At 37.2% G+C, this 25,647-nt stretch overlaps 1 protein-coding gene across 1 annotated transcript in view; it reads left to right on the forward strand.

Annotated features, from left to right (window-relative positions):
- The window catches only part of SOX6 (SRY (sex determining region Y)-box 6), a 245,163-nt gene extending 229,148 nt beyond the window's left edge, over positions 1 to 16,015 (forward strand). Inside the window, exons 13-15 of the mRNA XM_009892024.1 lie at positions 3,754 to 3,987; positions 6,512 to 6,728; positions 15,712 to 16,015. Coding sequence (XP_009890326.1) covers positions 3,754 to 3,987; positions 6,512 to 6,728; positions 15,712 to 16,015 — 755 coding nt within the window. The remainder of the gene's footprint in view (positions 1 to 3,753; positions 3,988 to 6,511; positions 6,729 to 15,711) is intronic.
- The last annotated feature ends 9,632 nt before the right edge of the window (positions 16,016 to 25,647 follow it).

A 25,647-nucleotide genomic window follows, 5' to 3' on the forward strand; every position in this document is an offset into this window, starting at 1 on the left:
ATTCATATGAAACTGTTTATCTTTCCTGTTGATGATCAGATTCTTTCCTCGTTCTAAAGAACTGGGGTGGTTCTCCTGCACTGTCATTAGAGAGCAATCAGTCTCTTTGGGAACAAAAATATTGTTTGAAATTACTTTAATGAAGCTGTAACATTTTTAAATTAGTTCTGTGGTGTTCTTTGACCCAGTATTGTCCCTAGAGTCTAGTCTGGAATCCAGCTTCCACAGAGGAGTTGACTGCCATATATCCACAAAAAGTCGTTGTCCTCCAATCTGCTTTTAGATTTAAATCATCAAAGTCATGACAAATTGAGCAAATGCAAAGCATCTAGCAAGTGAGGAAGTTCACACCCTCAGAAGCTAAAAGTGTCACTTTGATGACAGCCCCAGCCTTTAGGCCGAAGCGTAGATGTCCTTGCCAACTAAGCCATTAGGACAGCCAAAATGTACTGCTTTTGCAATAATTTTTAATTCCAACCAAGATCTTAATTCTGAAAATCAAAACCTCCTCCTGTGATTACAGTATGAATAGTAACTAGCAGATAGAGCATTAGTTGCCACAGACAATTACCAACTTCCTCCTCCCTTCTCACCCTTCATTAGTAGTACACTTGTATTTTATCTGTTATTTGGGGTTTATTATTTATTAGACTTTCCTGAAAATATTTTCAGAAAGAAGTAAAACACCTACTTCTTTGCAGTTGTATATATCTTTTCTTTAAAAATTCCCGGCATCTCTTTCAGCCTCTGTCAGTACTACAATTATCACAATAAGAAAAAATCCATACTTTGTAAAACCTGTTGAAATTGTTTATATAGGGCACAATACTGTCTAAATATCTGATTGACAGGATGAAGTACCTAAGAACAACCAGTTTGAAAGCTTGTTCTTATGTGTTTCAACTTGTAAGAGCTTACTGAACGTATGTGCTTTTTATATCATTAGCGCCTCATTTCTAAGCTAAAAAGTTACTGAGACTTTCTGGCTCCCCACGTAGAATCACATGCTAACAGAAGTATTTTCTTGTAATGCTTTATATGCTGAATATAATTCTGTAGTTCTGAGGTAGTTAGAACATGGAGATTATATTACTATAGTTATTTGCAGAAATTCATTTTGCAGATGCTTTTGTGATGGCCTATGGGTCAACTTGCAAATATTCCCCCAGAGATCAAGCACAAAGAACATCAACTCTTTGTCTGTTTCTTTCAAATCCTTCAAGTACAAACTTGCTTAAAACAGATACAGTCAGAGCTTCTTGGCCTTCTTGGGATGGTTGTAATTTCCTACTCTTACGTAAGAATTGTTTTCTAACATAACCTTTCTCTGAAAATAGATCATTTACGGTGGTTTTTTTCTTCTTCTTTTTTCTTTTTCCCTATCTAAGTTATATCCAGATTGAAAAGACAGTCTATAATCTTTATACTAGTAAAGGTACCTTTTGCCTGCATTAGGATTAAAAGGTTGGGCCAAAATTGTGTTAAAAAGGGCTAAAGACAAATTCCTTTGCCATAGTGAATAAGTACCTTTGGGAAAGTAAAAGATGGAAAATCATCATATGGATTCAAATATGTCTTCTTTCCTTTGCTGTGATTAGAGTAGCTGAATAACAAATAACAACTTTTGCATCAATAATAATTTAAATGTTTTAATTTGTCACCAACTTCCTGATTGTCCACATACTAGTTACAAATTCTATGGTATTATGTTCAAAGATGGACCAACCAGTACATGATATATTTGATTTTTCTCAAATCATATAGCCATTTGTCTCAATAAATATTTCAGTGTTGACTTACTATGTTTGAAACTTATTATAGTTTTGCAATAAATATATCCTCTCTCAAAAGACGGTATCTTTGATACGCATGTTCCAAGCCTTCTGACAACAATGGACAGAACCTCATTAACCATACACCCCCCTAAACTGCTCCTACATGCAGGTTGCTTAGCAAAACTACTGTTCCTTTTTTCAGCAAAAAGCTGACTGCAGCTGCAGCCTCCTGTAAATGCTGAACACCTGTAGCATGGTACTTAGAATAGTATTAAAGTAGTTTTGCATCTCACATTTCCCACAAACCTGTCTTCTTTTATGTGCATGCATGTTAGTATACAAATTGCCAAATTGGTGTCAGTTGTAAAGTAATGGCGTTGGAAGCATCATAAATTACCATGGTGATCCTCAGGAGAAGACACTGCCATATACGAATGAGTGTTTTGCTCTCAGGGTAATGTATGTCTTCATCTGGCCCAGTAGTCAGCATATTGCCCTGTGTTGATGGATATAGTCTGCTTGAAACTACACTACATTTCACTGCACAATAAACATGGCTGTCAACACCATATAAAGCAAAATCAATTTATCCTGTATGGTCAGTGCGTTTTAAATGAAATTAATGTACTGTGGACCTGGTGGCAAAAAGGTAGTGTATTAGTTATGCATCCTCTATTTTAGGACTTTTTTTCATGTAGATGTATTTCCTATATAGAATTTTTTAAAAGGTATACCTAACATAAAGTGTTTTCACACTAAATTAGGAAACTTGGGTTTTGCACAATTGAAAACTTGAAGGTCAGTCACTGAAATCAGTAAATCTGCAGTGTTTTATTTAGTGTAAAGAACTAATATTACATTTTTTGGCAAATAAATCTGTATTGGGAGCTGTAATAGTTTACAGAAAAGGAGACCTATTGCTGTGCTAATTTGTTGTCACATACTTTGTTTTTTCAAGGTATTGAATTATATGAACAGTTTGATGAGGCCTAAGACCAAGTCTGTCACTCTCCCACTATAAAGACTTTTTGCCTTTCTTTTATAGCTAAGGTATAATCCTAAAAACATATGTTATCATCAGAATTGCAAAAGTTTTTGTAGTAAAAGCATGCCTTATCTAGGCTTGGGTATCTCTTTCTCCTATATTAACTTGTTCTACACCTCATACTCACCTCTGTGAACTCCAAACCCCCATGAAGCTTTGCTGTTTGTGGTCAAGAAGCAGGGCTGGGTGCATTCAGAAAACCAGTTAAGTTTAGCGTGTCCAAGTTGAATTGATGGTGGATAATGACGGGACACTGAGGTACATTAAAGCACAGCAGGCATGGAGAAGCTGGAGTGCTTGCCTCCCATTACGGAAGCTCCAGGAGGCTGCGCGTGTACCTGTTGAAGGCAGACAGTTTTATTACATATATGTGATCGAACACTCCAAGACGCATCTGAAATTTAACTAAAGCAGATGCGACTTTATAATGTTCAGCTCCAAATATAATCAGATCCATACAACTAGCAGCATGTACCTGGTGTACTATATAATTTATTTTATGAAATGTTTGGCATGTGCTTCACTGCCCAAGCAACAAAGTCATTGTGAATTATTTGCGTGAACAGGTCTACATTAGTTTGGATTCTCAAGTGTAACTTTTATGTGAATTTTGTTGAGCATTAGAACGTATATGCTATGTTAAAGTCCCAAAAGGAAACTTTTTCATATCTCCATACCTTAACTGGAGAAATACCAGTGCAATTTGTTTCCTCACTCAGATGTTGGTGTCTTCAGCGGGGTGAGCCTGATCAATCACACTGGAATCGCTGGATATCCTTTCTCTGTCGGTCTCTCTCTCTCATATATCTGGCAGCAAAAAGAGAGAGAGAGAAAGAGAATGAGGCTAAAATAAACACAGCACTGAAAGCGCTTACGTTATCCACGTAATAATGTTTTGCATCCATCTTGTTTCTTCCTGCCCTGACATTACAGGAAGTAAAGCAATGAATGGCTCTGCAGCTAAACTACAGCAGTATTATTGTTGGCCAACAGGAGGTGCCACTGTGGCTGAAGCTCGAGTCTACCGGGATTCACGGGGCCGAGCCAGCAGTGAACCGCACATCAAACGACCAATGAATGCTTTCATGGTTTGGGCAAAGGATGAGCGTCGAAAAATTCTCCAAGCCTTCCCTGACATGCACAACTCCAACATTAGCAAAATCCTAGGTAAGTGCAAGACAATGAACAAATCATGACTGTGACTAAACCAAAACTAAGGGAAGCTTAGAAGGCTCTGCTATAATAGTGTCAATTGGCAGAGGTTAGTTATTTTTGGAGCCATGGAAAGATGAGGTTATTTATATTGGTGACACAGGCTAGTTACTTCCTTCTTGGATATGCAACTTCTCTAATTTTAGGACATATTTTGTTTGGGAGATGTTCACTGAAATTGCAATTACTGAAACTTATACAAATGAAGACTCACAGGTTGTTTTCATTTTCATTCCCTTCCTTTTCCCTTTCTGCCCCTTCCCTAATGCATTTTATTTTCAACAGCAGAGTCACAACATGCTTTAAAGCTTTAGCAGCATTCAAAAGGAATGTTTTGTGAAATCTGTTGCAAGAGTGTATCCTGATAAAAGGTCTAATTGCAAGATCCCATTAGAAATCACCTGAACTATAGATCACCTGAATGCAAAATGGTACTTGCTGGAGTAATTACTGGGAAAAAATTAATAAAGTACAAAATCAAAATCAAAGGTTTATATCAGACAGTGTAGTGTCAAAGAAAGAAACCTGGCACAGTTCAAAAGACATGTACTTGCAGACCTTCTCACATGCAAAATGATGTTTGATTCAAAATGTTACAACGTTAAAAAGCTAAGGAAGCGGTAGTATCATACGATTAAAATATTACTTAGTTAAAAGACACCATAGTTAATATTTAATTTGTATAGATTGGGATGATGAGGGAATATACCATGGATTATATTTTGCCACTGTGCAAATAAATTGGCTCATTTTTGAGAAATTTTGATTTGCTTTTTAAGACCCCTCCAGAGAATTAGAAACATACGTGAGAATGAGTGGTGAAATGTTAAAACCTGTATTTGCTTTCCGAGTCTTTGAAGTGAAAGACAGATTCCAAATGTAACTCGTAATAAATAAAAGTAAAAATCAAGTTTCCTCTGTAATCATTTTAGTGTAAATTTTGAGTTCAAATACATTCTTGCCAAAGTTTGTTGCATGCTAGTTCAATGAAAGGCAAGAATACATAGAAATAAATGTTACTTTGTCCTAAAGCTTCCAAAATCTTACTTAGTAGTTCTCATATTTTTGTCTACCATATAAGTAAGTTATATGAATAGCCTTTCAGTTTTGTATAAAACCTGCACTGTTTCAGTGTTGGCAGCTGTAGGGAATCTATATTATTTGTGTGCATTCTGTGAAAAAACTATTAGGAGCATAGTAACTGTATTCATTAAAATGTAAACTTCCAGCATAAATATTTCAGAAGTGCCAGCAATTGAGTGTTTGTTAACCATGGAATTAACCTGTCAGTATCTGCTCTGCCACAAATAAGTCGATGTCCCTATAATATCTGTGCAACTTTTCCAGAACAATGAGAAAAGACACTGAAATATTAGAACTGACACGGAGTATTGCTGGCTACGGATAATATTTATACAACTTTTCCATTTGTTGATGTATGAAAAATCTTGGTAAAAGAATAGCTTCCACCCACGTTTACCACAGCTGTAATCGTTTTATTCATATAAAAGACACCAAAAAGCTATTTTCTGCATTTCTTATCCCCTGGAAAAAAAAAACCCCACACGGCCAAACTCTTCTCTATTCAAGTGTTTAGATAGCTCCTTATAAACAATACAAGAGATCTGAATACTTTTTCCTCTTCCTGTGTACACTGTGTTAATTTTTTAACTTTTTTATTGGTGCAGCTTTCAATGACAGTTTACAGTACCTGAAGTGGTGTATATCATTACAATGTGCTTTCTGTTTTCTTTTTTTAAAATATAAGTTTCTTAAATGTAACTTTCTTGGTGCAGTTCTATGCATTTATTACATCTGGCTGGAAGATAATATGCATAATAGGATTTAAAATATGGTAAGGAGCCAATATTATGCCAGGCTTATATCAGAAGATTAGTAAATTTAAGACACCCAGACAGCAAGGGATTTTTCATAATTTTGTTGAATCTATAAGGTTTTGATATTTTTTTTCCTGCTACACAGCAAGGTATTAATATCTATTAGTAGGAGTGTATAAACCAAATCCTCATAAAACTATCAAAGAAGCATGTATCCCTAGGCAATGTGTTAAGCTTTTAACAGTAAAAGTATGGTTGTAGATCTTACTTAACCATAATACTGAGTGGTATTACAAAGGTATAGAATTATTCACAGATTAATGCTCATATTGTAAAAAATTAAATAGTCTGTTTTGCAGCATAAGGCTGAGAGTTTGAGAAGTAGCTATTGATTTTAAGTGCACCTATTTAATAGCGATTTACATACGTTTGGTCTGCAGCAACATCTGAAAGTCAAGGTTCTTTTAAGGTGTCTCAGGTTGTACATCCCAATATATGTGCTGGCTGCTGTAAATTCAAATCAGTTTATTTAATTAAGTTATTTAAAATGTGTTTATTATGGCAAGAAGGCATATTGAAATGTGTATGTGTAAAGCTAAACCTGCTTTTCTTGAGCACTCACTGATGTTTTGTGTTAATAGGATCTCGCTGGAAGTCCATGTCAAATCAAGAGAAACAACCTTATTATGAAGAGCAGGCACGCCTAAGTAAAATCCACCTAGAAAAGTATCCTAATTACAAATACAAACCTCGACCAAAACGTACCTGCATTGTTGATGGAAAGAAATTGCGTATTGGTGAATACAAACAACTGATGAGGTCTCGAAGACAGGAGATGAGGCAGTTTTTTACCGTAGGGTGAGTACTATTGTTGTAATTGTTTTCAAAGACAGAGCATGCTGTTTGAAAACAAATAGACTTATCTGTTTAAGTCAGACTAATGTCATTTAGAAGTTAAGGATTTGAACCTGTAAAACCTTATTAAAAACATGAGATATATCATGGAATATGGAGCTCTCAGCTTGCCACTGAATGCTGATTATAAGACTGATAGTGGAATTCTTTAAAGTCAAAAGAAGTTGTTTCCCATTAGCCTGAAAGGTTTGAATCATGTCTTTTGTGAGTTATTAGTAAACTAATCCATTCTGGGTTAGTAATGACTCCAGGATCATTTCCTAGACTAAGACAAGAACAAAGGCAAAAAGATTATTCCAGTGTAGAATAAGGAGTCAGGAGAGGGGGAAAGGGGACTGGAATAATAGCAGTTACATTAGGAACACACATGAATGAATGATATCATAGCATGAGACTATTAGGAATTTTGTTATATATAGAGCTGTGGAAAAAATATTTTTTAAAAATAAATGCTTTGGGAGGAATCTTTCAGGTAGTGCATAGATACACTGGGTAGATTTACAACTCGGAATATATGGCTCAAAAAGCTCCTGGCACAGTTTTAAAAACATTGTGTGTTTTTTAACAGTATTTCCTTGAGTCTTCAGCAGAGAAAGCAGCACTAAGAAAGATCTACAGGCTAAAGTTAACAAAAGTCCAGTGAAACAACTGCACCATAACTGATTTCTGTCTCCTGTTTTTTTATGAATTAATCTGTGATGCTCAGTGCTCTAACACAATGTTTCTGGTGGTTTACAAAGAGTCTAAAAGCTATCTCCAGTGCCAGCTTTTCCAAATTCACAATGTTCTGCTTATTTCTCTAATCACAATAGTCTCCTTTTGTTGGGCACTTCACTACCAGATAATTGACCTTGACGTCGATTATGTGCCCTCATTTTTGGCTTGGGATGCAGAACTCCTGTTGCAGTCAATTATTTTGTGGTACAGCCTGCAACAATGTGGGCTCTTTCTTCAATCAGTAAATAGAACTGGTTTTGATATCTTGAAATAGCCTTCCAGTCTATAGTTTTGACATTGTTTTTTATTCTTCACTCTAAGGGAAATTGTTTACTAATAGGCTTCCATCAAAATTGTACATAGAACTCTTAAATAGAAATCTGAATTTATACAGCACATCACAAATTATATTCAGATTGAGGGAATGAAACTATAGCTTATGTCTTCCAAAAGCAGATTGACAGACCAAATCACATTTAGACAAGAAATGCAAAAGAAATGCCAAAACAGCAGTCTGAACAATTTGAGAATTGTTTGCTAATTCAAAACAGTATTAAGTAGTAGCATTTTACATGTTGGAAGTAGTGGCTAAATATGGAGATGAATATGGAGGATAGATTTAAGAAACTTCTAAAAGTGCCTACTTAAAGAGCAATACTGTGATTAAAAAAGAAATATAATGAAAACTACTCAAAATTAAACTGCTAGTGTGACCTAAATGTAACATCTTTCTCATATATCAAACAGTATGATCACAAAGACAATGTCACCATTTTCTTAAAAGGATTTGTTCTAATGCGTATTTATAGAATCACAGAATCGTCTAAGTTAGAAGAGACCTTTAAGATCATCGAGTCCAGCCATCAGCCTAACACTGCCAAAACCACTGCTAAACCATGTCCCTAAGCACCACATCTACCCATCTTTTAAATACCTCCAGGGCTGGTGATTCAACCACTCCCCTGGCCAGCCTGTTCCAGTGTTCAATAACCCTTTTGGTGAAGACATTTTTCCTAATAACCAATTTAAACCTCCCCTGGTGCAACTTGAGGCTGTTTCCTCTTGTCCTATCACCTGTTACTTGGGAGAAGAGACCAACACCCACCTCGCCATGACCTCCTTTCAGGTAGCTGTAGAGAGCGATAAGGTCTCCCCTCAGCCTCCTTTTCTCCAGGCTAAACAACCCTGGTTCCCTCATCCACTCCTCATAAGACTTGTTCTCCAGACCCCTCACCAGCTTCATTGCCCTTCTCTGGACACATTCCAGCGCCTCAATGTCTTTCCTATAGTGAGAGGCCCAAAACTGAACACAGTATTCGAGGTGGGTTCTTACCAGTACAGAGCACAGGGGGATGATCACTTTCCTAGTCCTGCTCACCACACTATTCCTGATACAAGCCAGGATGCTCTTGGCCTTCTTGGCCACCTGGGCACACTACTGACTCATATTCAGCTGGTTGTCGATTAACACCCTCAGGTCCTTTTCTGCTGGACATCTTTCCAGCCACTCTTCCCCAAGCCTGTAGTGCTCCATGGGGTGGTTGTGACCCAAGTGCAGGACCCGGCACTTGGCCTTGTTGAATCTCATACCATTGGCCTTGGTCCATTGATCCAGCCTATCCAGGTCCCTCTGTAGAACCATCCTACCCTCAAGCAGGTCAACACTCCCACCTAACTTGGTGTCATCTGCAACTTACTGAGGGTGCACTTGATCCCCTTGTCCTGGTCGTTGGTAAAGATATTAAAGAGAACCATCCCCAGTACTGAGCCACGGGGAACACCACTTGTGACTGGCCACCAACTGGATGTAACTCCATTCACCACAACTCTTTGGGCCCGGCCCTCCAGCCAGTTTTTTACCCAGTGAAGAGTATGCCCGTCCAAGCCATAAGCAGCCAGTTTCTCCAGGAGAATGCTGTGGGAAATGATGTCAAAGACTCATGCTAAGTCCATTTCACCATGCTCTTCCCCATCTATCTTAAAGAAGTTTTACAGTAAGAGTAAATTACCTTTATGCACTTTTATAATGATGCAGTGGACTTTACCAGAAACAACAACTTTTAGTTATGCAAGTGATGAAAAAGGGGGTATGAAGTCTAATGGATGCGTTCAATAAAGGTGAAATGGGATCCATGTTGCAGTTCAATATGAATATAAATTTTGATACTGAGGAAACACAGGCTGTGATTTTAAAAAATTATTTCGTGCTTTTCTGTGACTTCCCACTGTTGCCCCAAATTGCCCTTTTCGGTAAAGAAAGAATTAAAACAAAATTATTGGAAAAGACCAAGCAAAAAAGGTGAAAAAAACAGACCAGGACAGCTTTTTTGAACTGAAACATAAAACATGGCATCATTCATTTCAGCAGGATAGTTTACTGAGTAATAAAAAGCACCATTTCATCCAAATAAGATTATAATTAAGTGAAACACAGTAATTGAGCCCAGCAACTTCTGAAACTTACTCTTCCTTTTGTTTAATGTAAATATCACATAAAGCATCAGCTGGAACAGTTTTCCTTACTAACCTCATATACCCATCATTTTTCCACTGTTTTGATGGAATAAACAGCATAAACTGCCCTTCAGAACTGGAGATGTGAGAGTTGAGATGCAGTTTCCTTTTCAGAATGAAATAGGAGACAAATGCATTTTTAAGATTGAATATACTCTATGTTTACAGTAAATATTTCAGTGTAAGATAGAGAACAAAAGTACAAAATAGACTCCAATGAAATGTGCCAAGCGCTTCATACTGCTTGAAGTTCTTCTATTTTTTCTTTTTTTTTTACAAAGAACATACCAATTAAGTTGGGAATGGGTATGCCAAAATTTCAACAAATTATCATCACAGAATAAAAAGATAAATAGGAGATATGTGAAGAGAAAGATAGACCTTCAAAAGGTCACTAGAAGAAAGTATAAATAGCAAGAACAACTATATTCTTTCATATTTGTCTTTGGTATTCTCTTATACCAAATGTGCATTTGTGGCTTTCTCTGTCCAGTAGGGCTAGTTCCTATCAGATCCCCTTGGGTGAGCCATTGGCTAGCATAGGATAATCCTACCATATGTACAACTAAAACACCCTCCACCACAAACACAGAAAGAGTTTTACACTGCTTGAACTTTTAAGATGCAAAACCAGCTTACTTCAGTGAGCCGCATTCTTTGATAAACATTGCTAAGATGTACAGAAGTTGCTTAGGGAATCTCAATATACAAAATGGCCTGGCTTTAAAATAAAATAGAGAAATAAGCAAATGAATGGCCAGGTTCTGTTCTGATTGTTGAAGAAAAGCTTCCAAATGTTGTAATGAGAATGAAGATTTCTTGGAATAAATTGGGCAGGAAATTCATGTTTTGAGATAAATATTATGTATGTGATAGACCAGCACAAAAATCTAGGAACTGGCAATTATTTCAAAGAACAGAGTGGAACTTAAAATGTGTGTTGACCTCCTATTGCCTCCCTACGTGAATTAATTTTTTCCAAATGAGGCAGATAATACACAGAAATCATTCATGCTTAATGCAGAATATCCAAAATTTTGCAGGTTTTAATCTAGTGGAAGCTGAATCTCAAGGCAGCTATGTCTTTAAAATAATTGAGTTATTTTTAATAATAAAATTATTAATGGGAAGTTGTGAATGATAACCAGAATAAGTTAATCCCTGAACAGACTTCAAGTGATTTACAATTCTTCTTCAATAGTACTTTTTTTTTGTAATGCATAAATAAATGTGAACTAACAAATGGATCATATATAAACCATAAATTCAGACATTTTAAGTTAAGAGTCTGTCTTTTGTTGCCTTGTCTTATAGGAATAATTCAATTCTCAGTCATTTTTACAGTCTAATACACTCTGAATGCAAGTACACGATACATACATTTCTCTGCAAAATGATGGAAGCAGTAACTTTTTTGTGTGTGTGTTTTACCAGTGTAAGATGTTTAGAATAAAGCCTTTATAGTGTTTATAACTACTGTACACACATAGTCTGAATGTTGCTAGACTACAGTTTTGAATAAGGCTGTAATATTATACTCCTGTAGCTTGAACAAAGTACACAATGGGTGCTTTTGTGAGATTTACTGTTATTTCATTCCTTATGGGAATGTAAGTTTCAGGGGTGTGTAACATATAAGCGTTTTCCTTAATGCAATGGATTTTGCTTCAGTCATTTAAAGAGCTGTCACAAAATAGTTGGGAAGGGATCAGAAAACAATGGTAATTTGCCAATTTAAATGTTTAGCTAGTTTTGCAAAAGTCAAAAGTGGAATGTTCTGCAGGAAAACCCTAAGAATACTAATGCTACAAACTTGTGAGCAGGTCAATTGGTCTAAGAATTTGCATGTTATCTCCTTTTTTTTATTTACCTATTTTGGGCCAATTCTTTGGCCCCAGACTGGACAGACATGTTAGCAATGCTGGCAGAGCAGAGAGGGAAGCAACCTGTAGTAATTGGCCACATAAGGATTTCTCTGGCAAAGTGATGGTGGAGACAGGAGCAGTTTGAAGCCAGGGTACATAGCAATGAGTCACCGTTCCTCACAGATCTGAAGAAACAGGGAAATTACTGTTGGGTTCTGGAAATCTTAACCAGGCAGAAAACTTGCACGTGCAGCTGAGCTGAATTGTAACCTGTAGCTTGCAGTAAAATACGTTTTTATCTCCTCATTCCGAGGTCCTATGATAAGCAAAAGTCTAGCTAGATACAAGGATTAAACATGGAATGTAATGTTATAAAAAATACCATTAGCATGAATGCCTTTAAGAGCTACAAATAAAAGAAAACATAACGGCCAGAGTCATAGGTTAGAAACTCCAACTCTTCCTTTCAGGGAGAGTGGTTAGTATTTAAATAAATGCTCTGATTTCTTTCCCCCTCCCCGTCCTATAAAATTTAATTACATAGAAAATGATAACACTCATCTCCAGTAACATATGCCATCCATATAGTTTTTGATATCTTAAAATAAGGCTCTCTGGAATGTAATGCAGCAACTTAAGCAGAATATACAGTGACAACCTGTTCAACTCTAAATAATAACAGGGCTCAAGTGAGAGGTAGGTGTCCAGTTACGGGGGGAATGTGGGTGCCCATGTTTAAGTGCTAGCAAATTTTTGCTCGCAAATGGGTAGCAATTCGAGACACTTCCTATTTAGGTGGTACAGTCACCACATGTTTACAGTTCCACGGTGAGATATAGGTAACTGAAAGCTCACAGTTATTACCCACCCAGCAGCAGGCATGCACACCACGTCTCATTTTTGTTCAATATTTTAAAAAGAACTGCATTTATGAATGACAAATTCACTGAGCCTTCAACTTTCCTGTTACACCGATAAAGTTCTTTACCAGTTAGATTCATTCTATAGTTTGCTATGCATTTGGTGCATTCTCCAGTAAAATGTATCTCTCTAAATTCTGCTTCATTATGATCACATGAACTGCTGCTTTCATACTTTGAAATGGATGGTACTTGGACAGATATACCCTGTCCCATTGAAATGCGGATATGCAAAAGAGTTTTGCTGACTTGATAAACATTTGAAAGAATATCTGAATTTCTTAACTTAGTCTATCCTTTAGGGTTTAGCACTGACAACCATCATTTTATCAAGCCACCTCACAGCCCTGTCCTAAACAGATTTTTTTTCCTTCTTGCTGCTTATAGAAAGGCAATTTGCTTCTAAAAAAACGCGAACTTTTGCTGAGGGAGGGATGGATGTTAGAGTTCTGATTTGTGTCGTCTGTAACACAAGAGCAGCTTGTACTCAGTCATTCTCTGAGTACATTCTACAACTCTTATTTAGAAGAGTTGTAAAAGCAACTTTTCTCAAAACATCTTTTGGCATTAAGATTGTGGTGTTCTTTGATGAACGATTGGGGATGCTTTGTTTTGTGAATTTCCTTATGCTAAGAAATGTTGGAAAAAGATTAGTACCAGCAGTTGTTAGATGGGCAGATTAGAGAGAATTAAGTGTGTATGGCCTGCTGACAACTACGTAGAATTTTGCTGGGACCATGTGTGGGTTTCTTTTTCGTTTGCTTTGTGGAAACATTCATTAATGTGAACATTTTTGGTGTCTAAAAGTTGTGGAGGAGGTAGATGTGGGTTTTTAACAGTAATAGTTTACACTCCTGACAACATGCAATCCTAAAACAGAAATGTTCCCATGTGAGGTAGGTGTTCAATTTTATGGATAAAGTATTGAAAGATGTTTGCAGAAAATCACTTGCAAGCAAATACATGGGCTGAAAATTGTTTTCACAGAACATTTATCAGACCATTTAAAAAGTGAAAATTTAGTGAAAAATCCCTAGCTGTTTGTAAATCATCTGCAAATCATCATTTGCAAACAGCAGTATAATGACTGTGTCAAATGAATTACTGCGATGTTTTTGCTCGCTGCTAGCCAGGTGTACCATACTTATACAACAGATGTTTGAATTTCTCAAGCTGTGCAGAGGCTTTAAGAGTCAGGCTAGCAGTACCAGGTATGACAGTACTACGTGCTATTTTAATATTGTCTTACACAGAGTGTTCATGATTTGACTGTCTGTATTGGTTCCCAAACTTGAAGGACTTTGGTTTCCCAGTAACTCTGTAGTGTGATATTTATCAAAATTAGAGTTTGATCAATGAACAATAATGACTCAACATTTAAGGTCTTGTAAATAAGCTTTGCATTATTTTGTGTATTGATTTAGCCAATGATTAAGGCTTTGTGAGAGACTGGTTTATGGAATGTCCTTTTGAATTTTACCACAGAATGACACAGTGGTCAAGAAGTTATAGATTCTTTAGACGATTCAAACACATCTGACACTGCTTCTCCTGCTAAAATTACATAATAGTCCTCTAATACTTGGTCAATATTGCTCTAAAGAAGGTTGGGAATGCATTGAACTATATGATTCTTTAAATAAGATTATGCAAATTGGCATGTATTTGCAATAACTAGTCAATACTAAAACAGCATCTTCCGGGGCACTTGGGTATTTCTGGTACTGCACTATATTCAGTTAGTGTTACATATAAAGTACGATGGAGATTCTCTTCCTTCAGACAAATCACATCCCTTCTTTTTAATATAGAACGTATTGATAGTTAATTAACCCAAATGTAAGTAGTTGATTTAATTAATTTGTAGCCAATAAGGGCTTGACCATGGAATGGGTTCAGCAGCCTGACCTTTAGTCAGCAAAGTATTTGAATATACATACATCACTGTAGGAAGAGACATTGCCTCACTTAGTACAACTATGTACATGCTAATAGTAAAGCTTGTGTTGAACTGCTTGACTGGCAGTGTTAGACGCCTATTTTAGTTGAAGTCTGGTATTGCTCAAGTATGCTTAAAATCACACACTAATGAAATAGACAACATTACTAAGTGCAAATTTAGATATCAGAAGGAAAGATGTGTCAGAAGTAGAGGTAATGCACCCTTAATTGAGTCTTCCCATGTATTTGCATTGTCAGAATAAATCAGATCGGACACTGGGTCCTCAGGAGAAAGTCTTAATTTCTGTAGACTGTCCGTTACCATAGAAAAAAGAACATTTGTTCTTTTTTTAAAAACTACTTTGCTTCAAAAACTCAGTCTTACACATTAAATCTTGAAGAACAAATGGCATTCTGATCACGGATTTAAATAAAAATCAAAAGCCAGCGATAAAATATCAAAAGTATTTCTAAGTGACGTAGGAGCCTACCTAGTGCTTAAATAGGAAATTACATGCTTACAGTTAGGCAATGTTACTTAATCATCTGTCTTCCATTTTAGGTACTTACAGGTAATCTTCAGGTCCTCTCCTTAACAGGGGCTCTTGTCAGGAATTTGGAGGATTTAGGTTTTGGATACATGATGTCTACAGTAGCAGTTAGGCATCACACAGGTGCCTGAAGCTTTTGATGATCTCTGTCCAAGTGCTAGTTTGCAGTATGCTTTAAATAAACACATAAAATGCATAAAAGATTCAACATCTGGTAGTTAATAAACAGTTTACTCTCCAGTTCACCTTGGGGGGAGCTAAGATGAACCAATGCTGTACAGGACCGGATTGTGAACCCCAGAGGAATGTATGCAGCCTTTCTAGGAAACCACTCGCTTTTCTTTCATTTGGACATGTAGAAGGTCTTTCCTCCTCTGAACACAGGAAATCACGTTCCCTTCTTTTTTTTTCCTTCCAGACAACAGCCTCAAATTCCAATCACCACGGGAACGGGGGTTGTCTATCCTGGTGCTATTACCATGGCGACTACCACGCCATCACCTCAGATGACATCAGATTGCTCGAGCACCTCTGCCAGCCCTGAGCCCAGCATCCCTGTCATTCAGAGCACTTATGGTATGAAGACGGACAGCGGAAGCCTTGCTGGAAATGAAATGATAAATGGAGAGGATGAAATAGAAATGTACGAGGACTATGAGGATGATCCCAAATCAGACTATAGTAGTGAAAATGAAGCCCATGAGGCAGTCAGTGCCAACTGAGGAGTGTTCACAGAATTAAAGTACTCAGACTCATTTGGGTTTTTTGGGGTTTTTTTTGAACAAAAGTTCTTAAAGAGCCTGCATGCATGTGTGGCTCCTACAGTTACATCAGCAGAATGGTCTTAAATGTTTCTTAACGTGTGAGACAGATTGTTTCCCTAATTTTTCATAAACTTGGGTTTTTTGTTTTTGTTTTTGTTTTTAATTTAGATGAAGACATATATTAAATATCAGACATCAGGACTTGAAAACTTATATGAATCAATAGCTGTCTTACAAGTCTTACCTTTTGTCTTTTTCCTTTTGGATGCTGATAAAGGTTTAAGTTACTGTTTTAGATGGGGGTTATACATTCTCACTCAGGTATGCTGTGCCAGCCTACAGGTTGTGAATGTGTTTTTATTCTGGATTATTTTAGAAAACAAAAACTGCAGATTTCATATTGTGGAACAGAACAAGTCCGCAAGTGTGCACATCTGTGCATCATAGCTCGTCTTTAAAAGATAGTCTCTGAATTCCATTTTTTTCCATATGTATAGCTGAACTTCTGATGTGCCAAACTTTTCATAACTTTTGAATCTTAACATTTAAAAAAAAGTCTTAAAGGAGACACTGTAAAGTCTTAGACAATCCTTTGGCATCTTAAAAAAATTATATATGAAACCTAATTTTTTCCAGAATATGGTAAAGTACTCAGGAATCTGGAGACAGGATATTCTTAAGTAGTGAACATGGTTGCCATAGTGCATGTGCCCAATTGCTTTTGCCTCTTGATGTGCCATTAGTGTGAAATTTTAAGTAAGCACAAAAGAGCGATCACCAGCTATGGACGGGCCTGTCTTAGCAGTGTGAGGCCACCTCTGATTACATTCTTGACCCCTTTGCTTTTAACCCTTGCATTCAGTCTTAACACATTTTCTCTTAAATAATTTATTCATTCCAGAATGTCAAGGGTCCAAATACTTAATATTTATTTTTAAAAGTACTGTTGGTGGCATTACACTTACAATTCCTTATTGATACTTTAAAGAGCCCCTTCTTCCTCCTCCCCTAAATTGCACAGGTATATGAAAATAAAAGTGCACCTGCTACTAAAATGACCGTGACATTTATGAATGAGAAATTCAGTTGTTCCTGTAACACTGTATGTTCAAGGAGCACTTGGAAACACTCTGCTATATGTAATGCAAAATAAAGTGAGTACATACAGTACAAATATTCCTAAAAAATGGTGTTTATAGTTATAAACCTCTATACTTAGACAGCAAAGGCAGATGTAAAATCCAAACTGCATGTAGAGTCCACCATGGTGAATTTTTAGGGCCTGTAGAATCCTGCAGTGAATCATGGCTCCGTACGTCATGTTCCTGTTGTCACCTGAAGGTAACTGTTTGCTACCTTAAATATTTATGCAGTGATTTATATGTGAGGCTCCTAGTGGGGGAGGGAAGGCCACACAAATATCTGACTTGCCAACCTGGGGAAAACAGTGCATCAAAAATATTTATTGAATATTAGTCATGTGGGAGTGTGAGCCAGATCTTGATGAACGCTTGTCAAGTGCTTTGGGATCTTTGGATGTCAGGTGCTATAGAAACTAAAATTTTTATTTGTATTACTACTAGAAACAATGCAATTGCTAGAGAAAATTCTGGGAAATACACAAGAGAGAGATCTTCAAAGATTGTGAATTTATTAAATTTCAGAGACAGAGAAAAAATTGCCTTTATTTTTTTCCCTCACACTCCACTCCTGTTCACAAATACATCACTGTATATATATGCAGATCCAATGGGCCTGATGAATACATGTGCAGAAGCTCCTCAACTCAATCAGCTTTTATCTTGATTCGGATATGTTCAGCAGATTGGTAATAAATTCAGACTCGGGCTGAGAGGTATGAGTGGGCCTAGAGCAGCTCCTCTTGAAGTCTGTGGGAATCTTCCCAGGGAGCTGAACGGGCTTTGTTTAGGGCCCAGACAATGAAAGAAGTATAGTGTTAATGCTGGCTATCCTCGTGCTATCGTCCTATTGTGCAGAAATTCATGTGAGGTGCAATGACAAGATGTAAGCTGTCATTTTCCTCAGAGCCCCACCAATACCTATTTAAGCAGAGATAGCCATTGTTGCCACTGTAGGAATCACATTTAAATGTGCGAGAACAACCCCCAAGACAAAGAAGATTGTTCAATTTACAGGACAATTTATAAAGATAATGGCATAGAAACACAATGGTCACATTTCTCTGACCATTTTGTAATTTGGAACAAAATGCTATATTTTTAATATTTATTTAAATGTGTTCTGAGTCCATGTCTACTAAGCAATAAACTGGTCTAGCCAAGACTTTAAAGGCATATGCTGTGTCGTTAGCTGGTGAGCGCCCTCTTTAAGCTGGCTAAGGTACTGATAGAAAGTGGGTTTTGTTCTTATAATTGCTTGGGAATTTGAACTGTTTTTAATACATTCAGCTCAGTTTGGGGGGAGGATACCATTATTTTCTAAAAAAATGACTATTTATTAATGTCTTACATAATTCTCCAGTTAGAAGTATCTCTCCCTCCCCCCGTATCACTTTCTTTCTCTCTTGCTCTCTTTTTTTTCTGGTTTTGTTGCATAGGTAGAATGCTGTATTGCTAGCATTGTATTTTATGTAATTATTTTTTTGCACAAAGGCAAACTTTTAGATTAGTTGGTTAATTTTTTTTAAATTTTATGACCATGCCAAAATAATATTCTGCAGGCTTGTGGAGAACAAAGGACTGTTCTTTAGGACTGAAACTTGATTTTGCTTGTAGTACAAAAAAACACACACTCACAGATGTTGTTTCGTAAGTGTTATAAGCACTGGATATAAATGGTATTTTTTATCACTTCTGACTAATGTGAAACTGTTGTACGAAAACTACATGAACAAAAGTCATCTGTTTCGACTCGTGTGGGCCTGCCTCACAGTTGCCGGATTTGAGTCATTTTTATGTCTTGTTATTTCATTTATTTATGCAAAATACATGTATGTATGAACACTTTGTTTTAGCTCCAGCCCTGCCTCAGTGCTGATGCTCTGTATGTTCACGCCACATTCTTGAAAATGACTGGCTGTTCAGGAATCACCAGCTGGTAAAAATTGCATTTATTGGCTGGGGGAGTGGGAGGAACATATTTGAATCTGAGTTGTGCATATGAGCAATTTATTCTATTTATTAGCCGACATTGGCTCTAAAATGTCAGTGGAAATCAAGGAAGGACAATCACAAGGATAAAAAACAACATTTTAACTTTATTAATTGGAGCTCAAAACAAAGTTTTTGATGAATTTACCATCTCATTTTAGATTTTTTTTAAATTGTGTAAATATAACATAGGAAATAGAATTTTATTTTTTGTTCATGGATACTTAGTGAAGTATAAGTTATGTATTTACTTTTGTTCTATATCAGTGTATGTTGGTCCATATTAAATGCTGACAAGTCACTGTACCTCATGTAGATGCTGAATTTACACCCGCAGTGTGAGCGCAGTATTGTGGACCTGTAGCTGGGACAGCAAGATGCCTCACTTGTGCTCTCACTGATTTTTAATAGCATATTCCACAAACACAGAATACTTTCTTCTTTTTTAGAAAGTCGATACATTAAACATACCAAATTTCTGATACATTTGATAGGAAACACAGTTAGTTTTCTGAATCCAAGTAAAACTGATGAGGTATTCTGCTTCTTAACAAGAACGGCATTTGGAAGTCAAAAGCATATCCTTGGAAAGATTATCATGACTAAGATGACCCTTGCAATGCAGTCAAGACTTAAGAATATCAAACCTATATTTTCTACATTCATTAAATCACGTTATTGTCATATTAGGCTATAATACCTGGGGAAATTGTTCAGACAATACACAAAGAGGACTTGTGGAATTGCTTTTTAAGCGTGGTCTTTGAGCCCCCCCTTAATAACTCCATTCAGGTAATGCACAAATATAGTAATGCTATTTTCTCTGTGAACAGACAGTTTATTTAATTAACAGATACAATATATTTTCTTTTTGGAAAATTATAAAATACTTATTTTCAAGAGAAGAACACTCCCGAAACAGTCTGATACCAGCTAGAATAGTTCCCATCGTATTTCATGAAATGGAAGATAAAAGTCTTAATGGAAACAGAACTGCTTTCCAGGGTTCAGGTTTACATGGAGAAACGACTCTGACAAAGTGCCCCGATTCTGGTCTGCCTGTATGTTTGGGTATCACCATTTAGATTGCGAAACCGCCTGCTGAGAATACACGGGATCACAATGTGCTCCTAAATCAGTGTACTCAGGTGCAGCATGAGGCAGGGGGAGGGCAAAAGATGGGATTGCTTCAGGATGGGAATGCAAAACAAACAGCAGCATTAGTCAGGATAAACATAATACCCTGTGCAAAGTGTACAGCAGTCAGCTGTGGGCAGTTCCTGCTTCAAGTACAAACACAACCACCTCCCAATGCAATCTTAAACATAGTCCTCTCTCTGGGTTGGCTGTCTGGTTTTGTTTTTTGGTCATATCAAAGGCATGGCATTTCACAATCAGTTCCTAGCAAAATATACTACAAAATTAAGACCCCCATCCTCCCCCAGCAAAACACTTACCTACCTGCTTAATGTTAAACATGTTAGTACTTTCATGGCGGTCACGAGGACCAGTAAAGCGCTGGCGTTAAGCAGGGCAAACTTTGCTGAGCCGGGCCACAGTGCGAACAACTGCACTGGAGATGCAGCCAGCAGAATGTATGATAGAGTTCTTCATGTTTTTATGAGAAGTTAATGAATGGGCTTGGACCCTTGGTGTTTTGCATGCTTTTTGAAGATTCAAGTTGGCACTTAAGCATGTTCTTTGAAAAGAATAATACTATATGACCTCATTTGATCTTTTACAAAACACTTACTCCTTTTCCTTTAAAAAACTTCCCCCAAAACTTTTTTTTTATATAACCCATTAATATCTGTGATTTTTCTCAGATCAAACTACATTTTTGATATACTGTAATGTCCTGCTACAGAAGGGAAAAAATGTATATGCAAATATATTTCATTTTAATTCATCGCCCTTTTTAACTACCAGATTTGTTGGAAATGGTGACAAAGAAGTATTCTGAGATTTCACACGCTGGGTAAAAAGGGGGTGGGCTGGGGTGAACTGGGCTAAAGGAAAACTTATCAAATTGGTATTTATGGCAATATGAAAGCTATAAAGCAACTTAGTGACATGGCTTGCTTTGTAATTTCCGCTTTCTAAAAACCACAAGTGAGGTCCTTGGTGCTCTTGGAGTATGGGGAATGTGCAAATATTTAACTGTTTGTATGCTGCACATTGCAGACCTGCTAGTGTGCATTCTCCGTTTGTCTTCCTTTGTCATTTGTGTTTTGCTTTCTAGAAAGCAACGTTTTTTTTCTTGTACCCTTCTTCAGCTTGTAGCAAACTAGAATGCTTAGCATTTATGTTCATTCATTATTGTATTTCCCATGTAAAAATTTTTTTATTACATTAAGACAAGCTTATAAGCTGTTACTACATAACTTATCTTACTGTAACTCTTATTTCCTGACATTGTAATTTGTTTGTGATGTATATTGTGAGATTGTACTCTATGTTAATTTAATCAGCACAATTCACTGACATGCTGGACTGACATGCTAGCTGCTGTTTCAAATTGTAAAGTTTGTGTAGAGCTGTTGGGACAACTGAGACTCTTGTCAAGGTACTATGCTTTGATTCCTATAGCAACACTGTGGGTGCAGCTCTTGACGGCAAGGGCTGCTCGTTGGACACCCACTGGCTAACTTAATGGGCAGGTTTTCTTTGTAGAAATTCTATATACAATGCAGGTACCTACCTGGGCCCATGGCCGGTAATTATTTGGGCGTTTAGAGGAAAAACTAGTGTCTATTGCTGCTTTGAATATGTTTTAAAGTCTGAAAATGTAAATAGTTTATCAAAAAAATCTTGTACAGTCCAGTGTAAAGTTTTTAAATGAACTTAAAGGTTGCCATCACATCTCACACTCTCCTCTTGATACAGTAAAAAAAAAAAAAAAGAAAGAAAAAAGTTTGCTAAGGATACTGATCTAAAAAAAAATAATCTGTTCTCAATTTAAAAAAGAGAATAGTTATTCTTAGCTCTGCTTCATTGCATAAACAGACTTCTTGGATTTTGTTGTGCAGTATTGACGTGAGGTAAATTAAATATTAAATAATCTTTCAGTGGTACTTTTAAGAGTCTTCTCCTCCTCTGCCTCAGTTATTAATGGAAAAGACAAAATTGAAAGACACTGTCCATATACAGTATGTTCTGGTGTATGTTGGCACCTTACCTACATGTTTCGGGTGGGGGGGATTTTTTTTAATTTTTTTTTTTTTTTTTGCACAAGGTGCTTTCCTGATATGTTAAACATGTCATCCTTGGGTGATACAGTATATGCCATGATAGGGGTTTAGACCCCTCAGGGGAGTGTCTATAAGACTGCCTATTTATGCTCATTTACCTCAAGACTGTCCTCTCTACCCTTAATCTATTCACCATCACTCCATCTTTTGTACTGCTGTTGACACTTACAAATTAAAGATAAATTTTGTTTTATGAGATGTGTGTGTGACTTCTTCTATGCATACCTTATTATTCCTTTGAAATTAGCACTAAAGATTGACCATGATGAGGTGATGGACAGGAAAACGCAACTCGGCCTGCTCAGCTGGCCTCCTTTAAGTTTAGCAACTGAATCTTCTAGCTCTTGGGTTTTCCCCATGCCTTTCCCTTCTACAAAGGCATTTATCAGCCTCTGAAATCCATTAACACCATATGCTGTAGAAGACACGCACGATAACCAACCTAATTTGATAATATTCACTGGGTACCGTCAATTTTGTAAGCAGGAAGTGCTGCTGGTAGCAACATAATCTCAGAAGATTTTTATTGAGTAGAAATGAGACAAAACAGTTCTCATGTTTCTTCTTTATTTGCCTTCCCCTTTTCCGCTGCATATATATCATTAAAGAAACTAACCAAAGTTGACAACAAAAAACCCTATAGTTGCCATATTGCCATGTCTGTAAACTGCTGCCATTTGTGTATTATGATTGGCTTTTGACTTAGTAATTAGTCATGGTTCTCAAAGAAAAAGAAAAAATTACATTGAAGTGTACTGTACTATAATGTAACAGAACATTTTCATTGTGCGTTACATGAGATTTCAGCCCAGTTTCAGTTATTGCACAAACCACCCTGAAACATCTAAGTGGGAAAGAATCCTTACTTCCCCGGAGACAGCATCATACACGAAATTATTACAAATGACATACTGCATTATGAAGCTATCTGATGAAATATTTCAGGGTCAAAAGGGAATGTAAGGAAGTTTCTGACCAACCTGTTATAATGGATAAATACGTTAATACATAAATATTAACTTGTGCAATTTAAGCTTTGATTTCTGGTAAGCAATCAACTAGTTAGTTAAATGGCAACATTAAAGTGGTCTTGAGGAGAAGGCAGCAAAAAACCTGTATTTCTGCTACTGAATCTACAACAGTTCAACAAAATGTGACAATGGCCATACCATAAGTTTGAAAAACAGAATTAGGCACTAGATCACAGCCAGTCCAATTTAAGTTACTGAGGTAAAAGGTACCTGGAGATGAAGCACCATGCCATTGGGCCTGAATTTTACTTTCATACAATACATCTGAAATGGGGTCCAATGCTCTGCTGCTGTATTTTCATACTGCTTCACTTAAGCCAAATTATTCCATCCAAATTTTAGCTTTTTCTCTGTTTTCCCGACAAACACCCCTTTACCACATTATTTGTCTCCTCTTGCTGGAATCTGCAGCTGTGAATAACAATCAGTAATCTGGGAAACACGGATGATGTCAGTTGGGTTGTTACACAGGTACAATAGAAACCAAGCTGAGGGATGGCATACAAAAAGTCACCGGTTCCTGCAGCAGTAAGAGACAAAATGTTTATTTGATACCTCTAGAAGTCAATCTAAAAAAATACGCACAAATTACCACGCAGGACAGGGTGCTGTCTCCACACATACAACAATCTTCTGGAGAAGGTAGTGTGTTGGAGGCTGCAGAGCAGCACACACGTTGTTCCTTGTGCCTAGAGGAGTACTGTGCCCAGGACAGACTGGTGGCCATGCACAGGCACCATATGGTTTCCTTCCCTGGAGGACAGTACCTCTGACCAACTCAGTCATGCTGGCTTCCCTGCGCTAGCCTTCTTGTCACTCTAAATGGCCATCGTAGCCTTCAGAAATTTTGCTACTATTAATGCATGCATCAGGTCACTGCAAGGGAAAGATAGCACAGTGCTGGATGAGTAATAAATAAGCCTCTTGGCATCCTAAGTTATCGATGTTACTCCAGTCATCACAGGAAAGATCTACTGCACTGGAAGGCAAGCCACTTCTCTAGCACCAAACGAGTGACAGAGCACACCCAAGATGAGAGCTGAGGTGCTCCTGCTGCTCAGGTCCATTCTCCTTCCCTGGGATGGATTCCTCCCTCTGGCTGCACACTGAAATGCAGCCTCAGAACACAAAACTCCACTCAGCAGCTGCAGTGGCAGGTTCCTTGGGAGCCCTCAGGACTCACTGCAGTTAGGGGTTTCAGGATTACAAGGTTTGGTGTGATGGTCTGTCTGTAACCCACTGGTTACTTGCACTGGGATTTTCCTGTGGCAATTAATTGCTACCACAGTAACTCAAAAGCAGCAGCTTGCACGGGATGGATGGGATGGGGGGGCAAAGAGAAGAAAAATCATCATTGATTTATTTCTTTAATATATAGTTTACAATAGAAAATATGAGCTCCAGGTTGCGTCTCTGAGCAGTTAATGACCAGCTGGGTTAAGGGCCTTCAAATACTGCCATTGGTCATTAACTGCCAGGAAGTATCCCTCCTGTCATCTATTATTGCTTAATTGTATCAAGACCCACTACAGTGGAGGACTGTTAAATCTGCAGATTAATTGGAATCTGACCCTTAGTAGTTCTAATAATATCAAGGCCGTTGTAGGTTAGCATTTGGGTTCTTGACATGACAGTCCATAACAAATTTCTTCAGAGCTGTTCTGCTTTATATTAATGCCTGTTGGATGATTGACACAGTAAAACATAATTGCCCTATTGAAATCACTGTGGTCAGTTGTATTAAGAACTACTTAGGGACACTTTAATTTACTGTGACACCACAGACTTTAAAAGCTTCTATACTTGCATTAAAACCTACTTAGAGGTCTGGTTGCTGTTGTAGCTCATCAGCGAAGGATCACTCAGTAAGAAAAAAAGGTAATTATTAGAGCTTTAAATAATTCTCCTCAAATAATCAAATTACAAAAGAAAAGTGTATTGATTATTTGGGTATTTTTTGCCACTCCCAGTTAATTAGCTACTAGCAGGACGTGTGAAGAAACCAATTAATCATTTTAAATTGGGTTTCAAAAATGGGATGTAAGCTCAAAACCTGTAAATGTGCAGTACAAAAAAACCCTGACTCTTGCATGACTTCCACAATATCCAGCTTTAATTTTATGAATGAGGTACCTTACACTTCAGACACAAGACTAAGCTCCTTTTAAGTCAGGCCA

The sequence above is a fragment of the Charadrius vociferus genome, unplaced genomic scaffold (assembly GCF_000708025.1).
Source record: "Charadrius vociferus isolate BGI_N301 unplaced genomic scaffold, ASM70802v2 scaffold179, whole genome shotgun sequence".
Lineage (NCBI taxonomy): Eukaryota > Metazoa > Chordata > Aves > Charadriiformes > Charadriidae > Charadrius > Charadrius vociferus.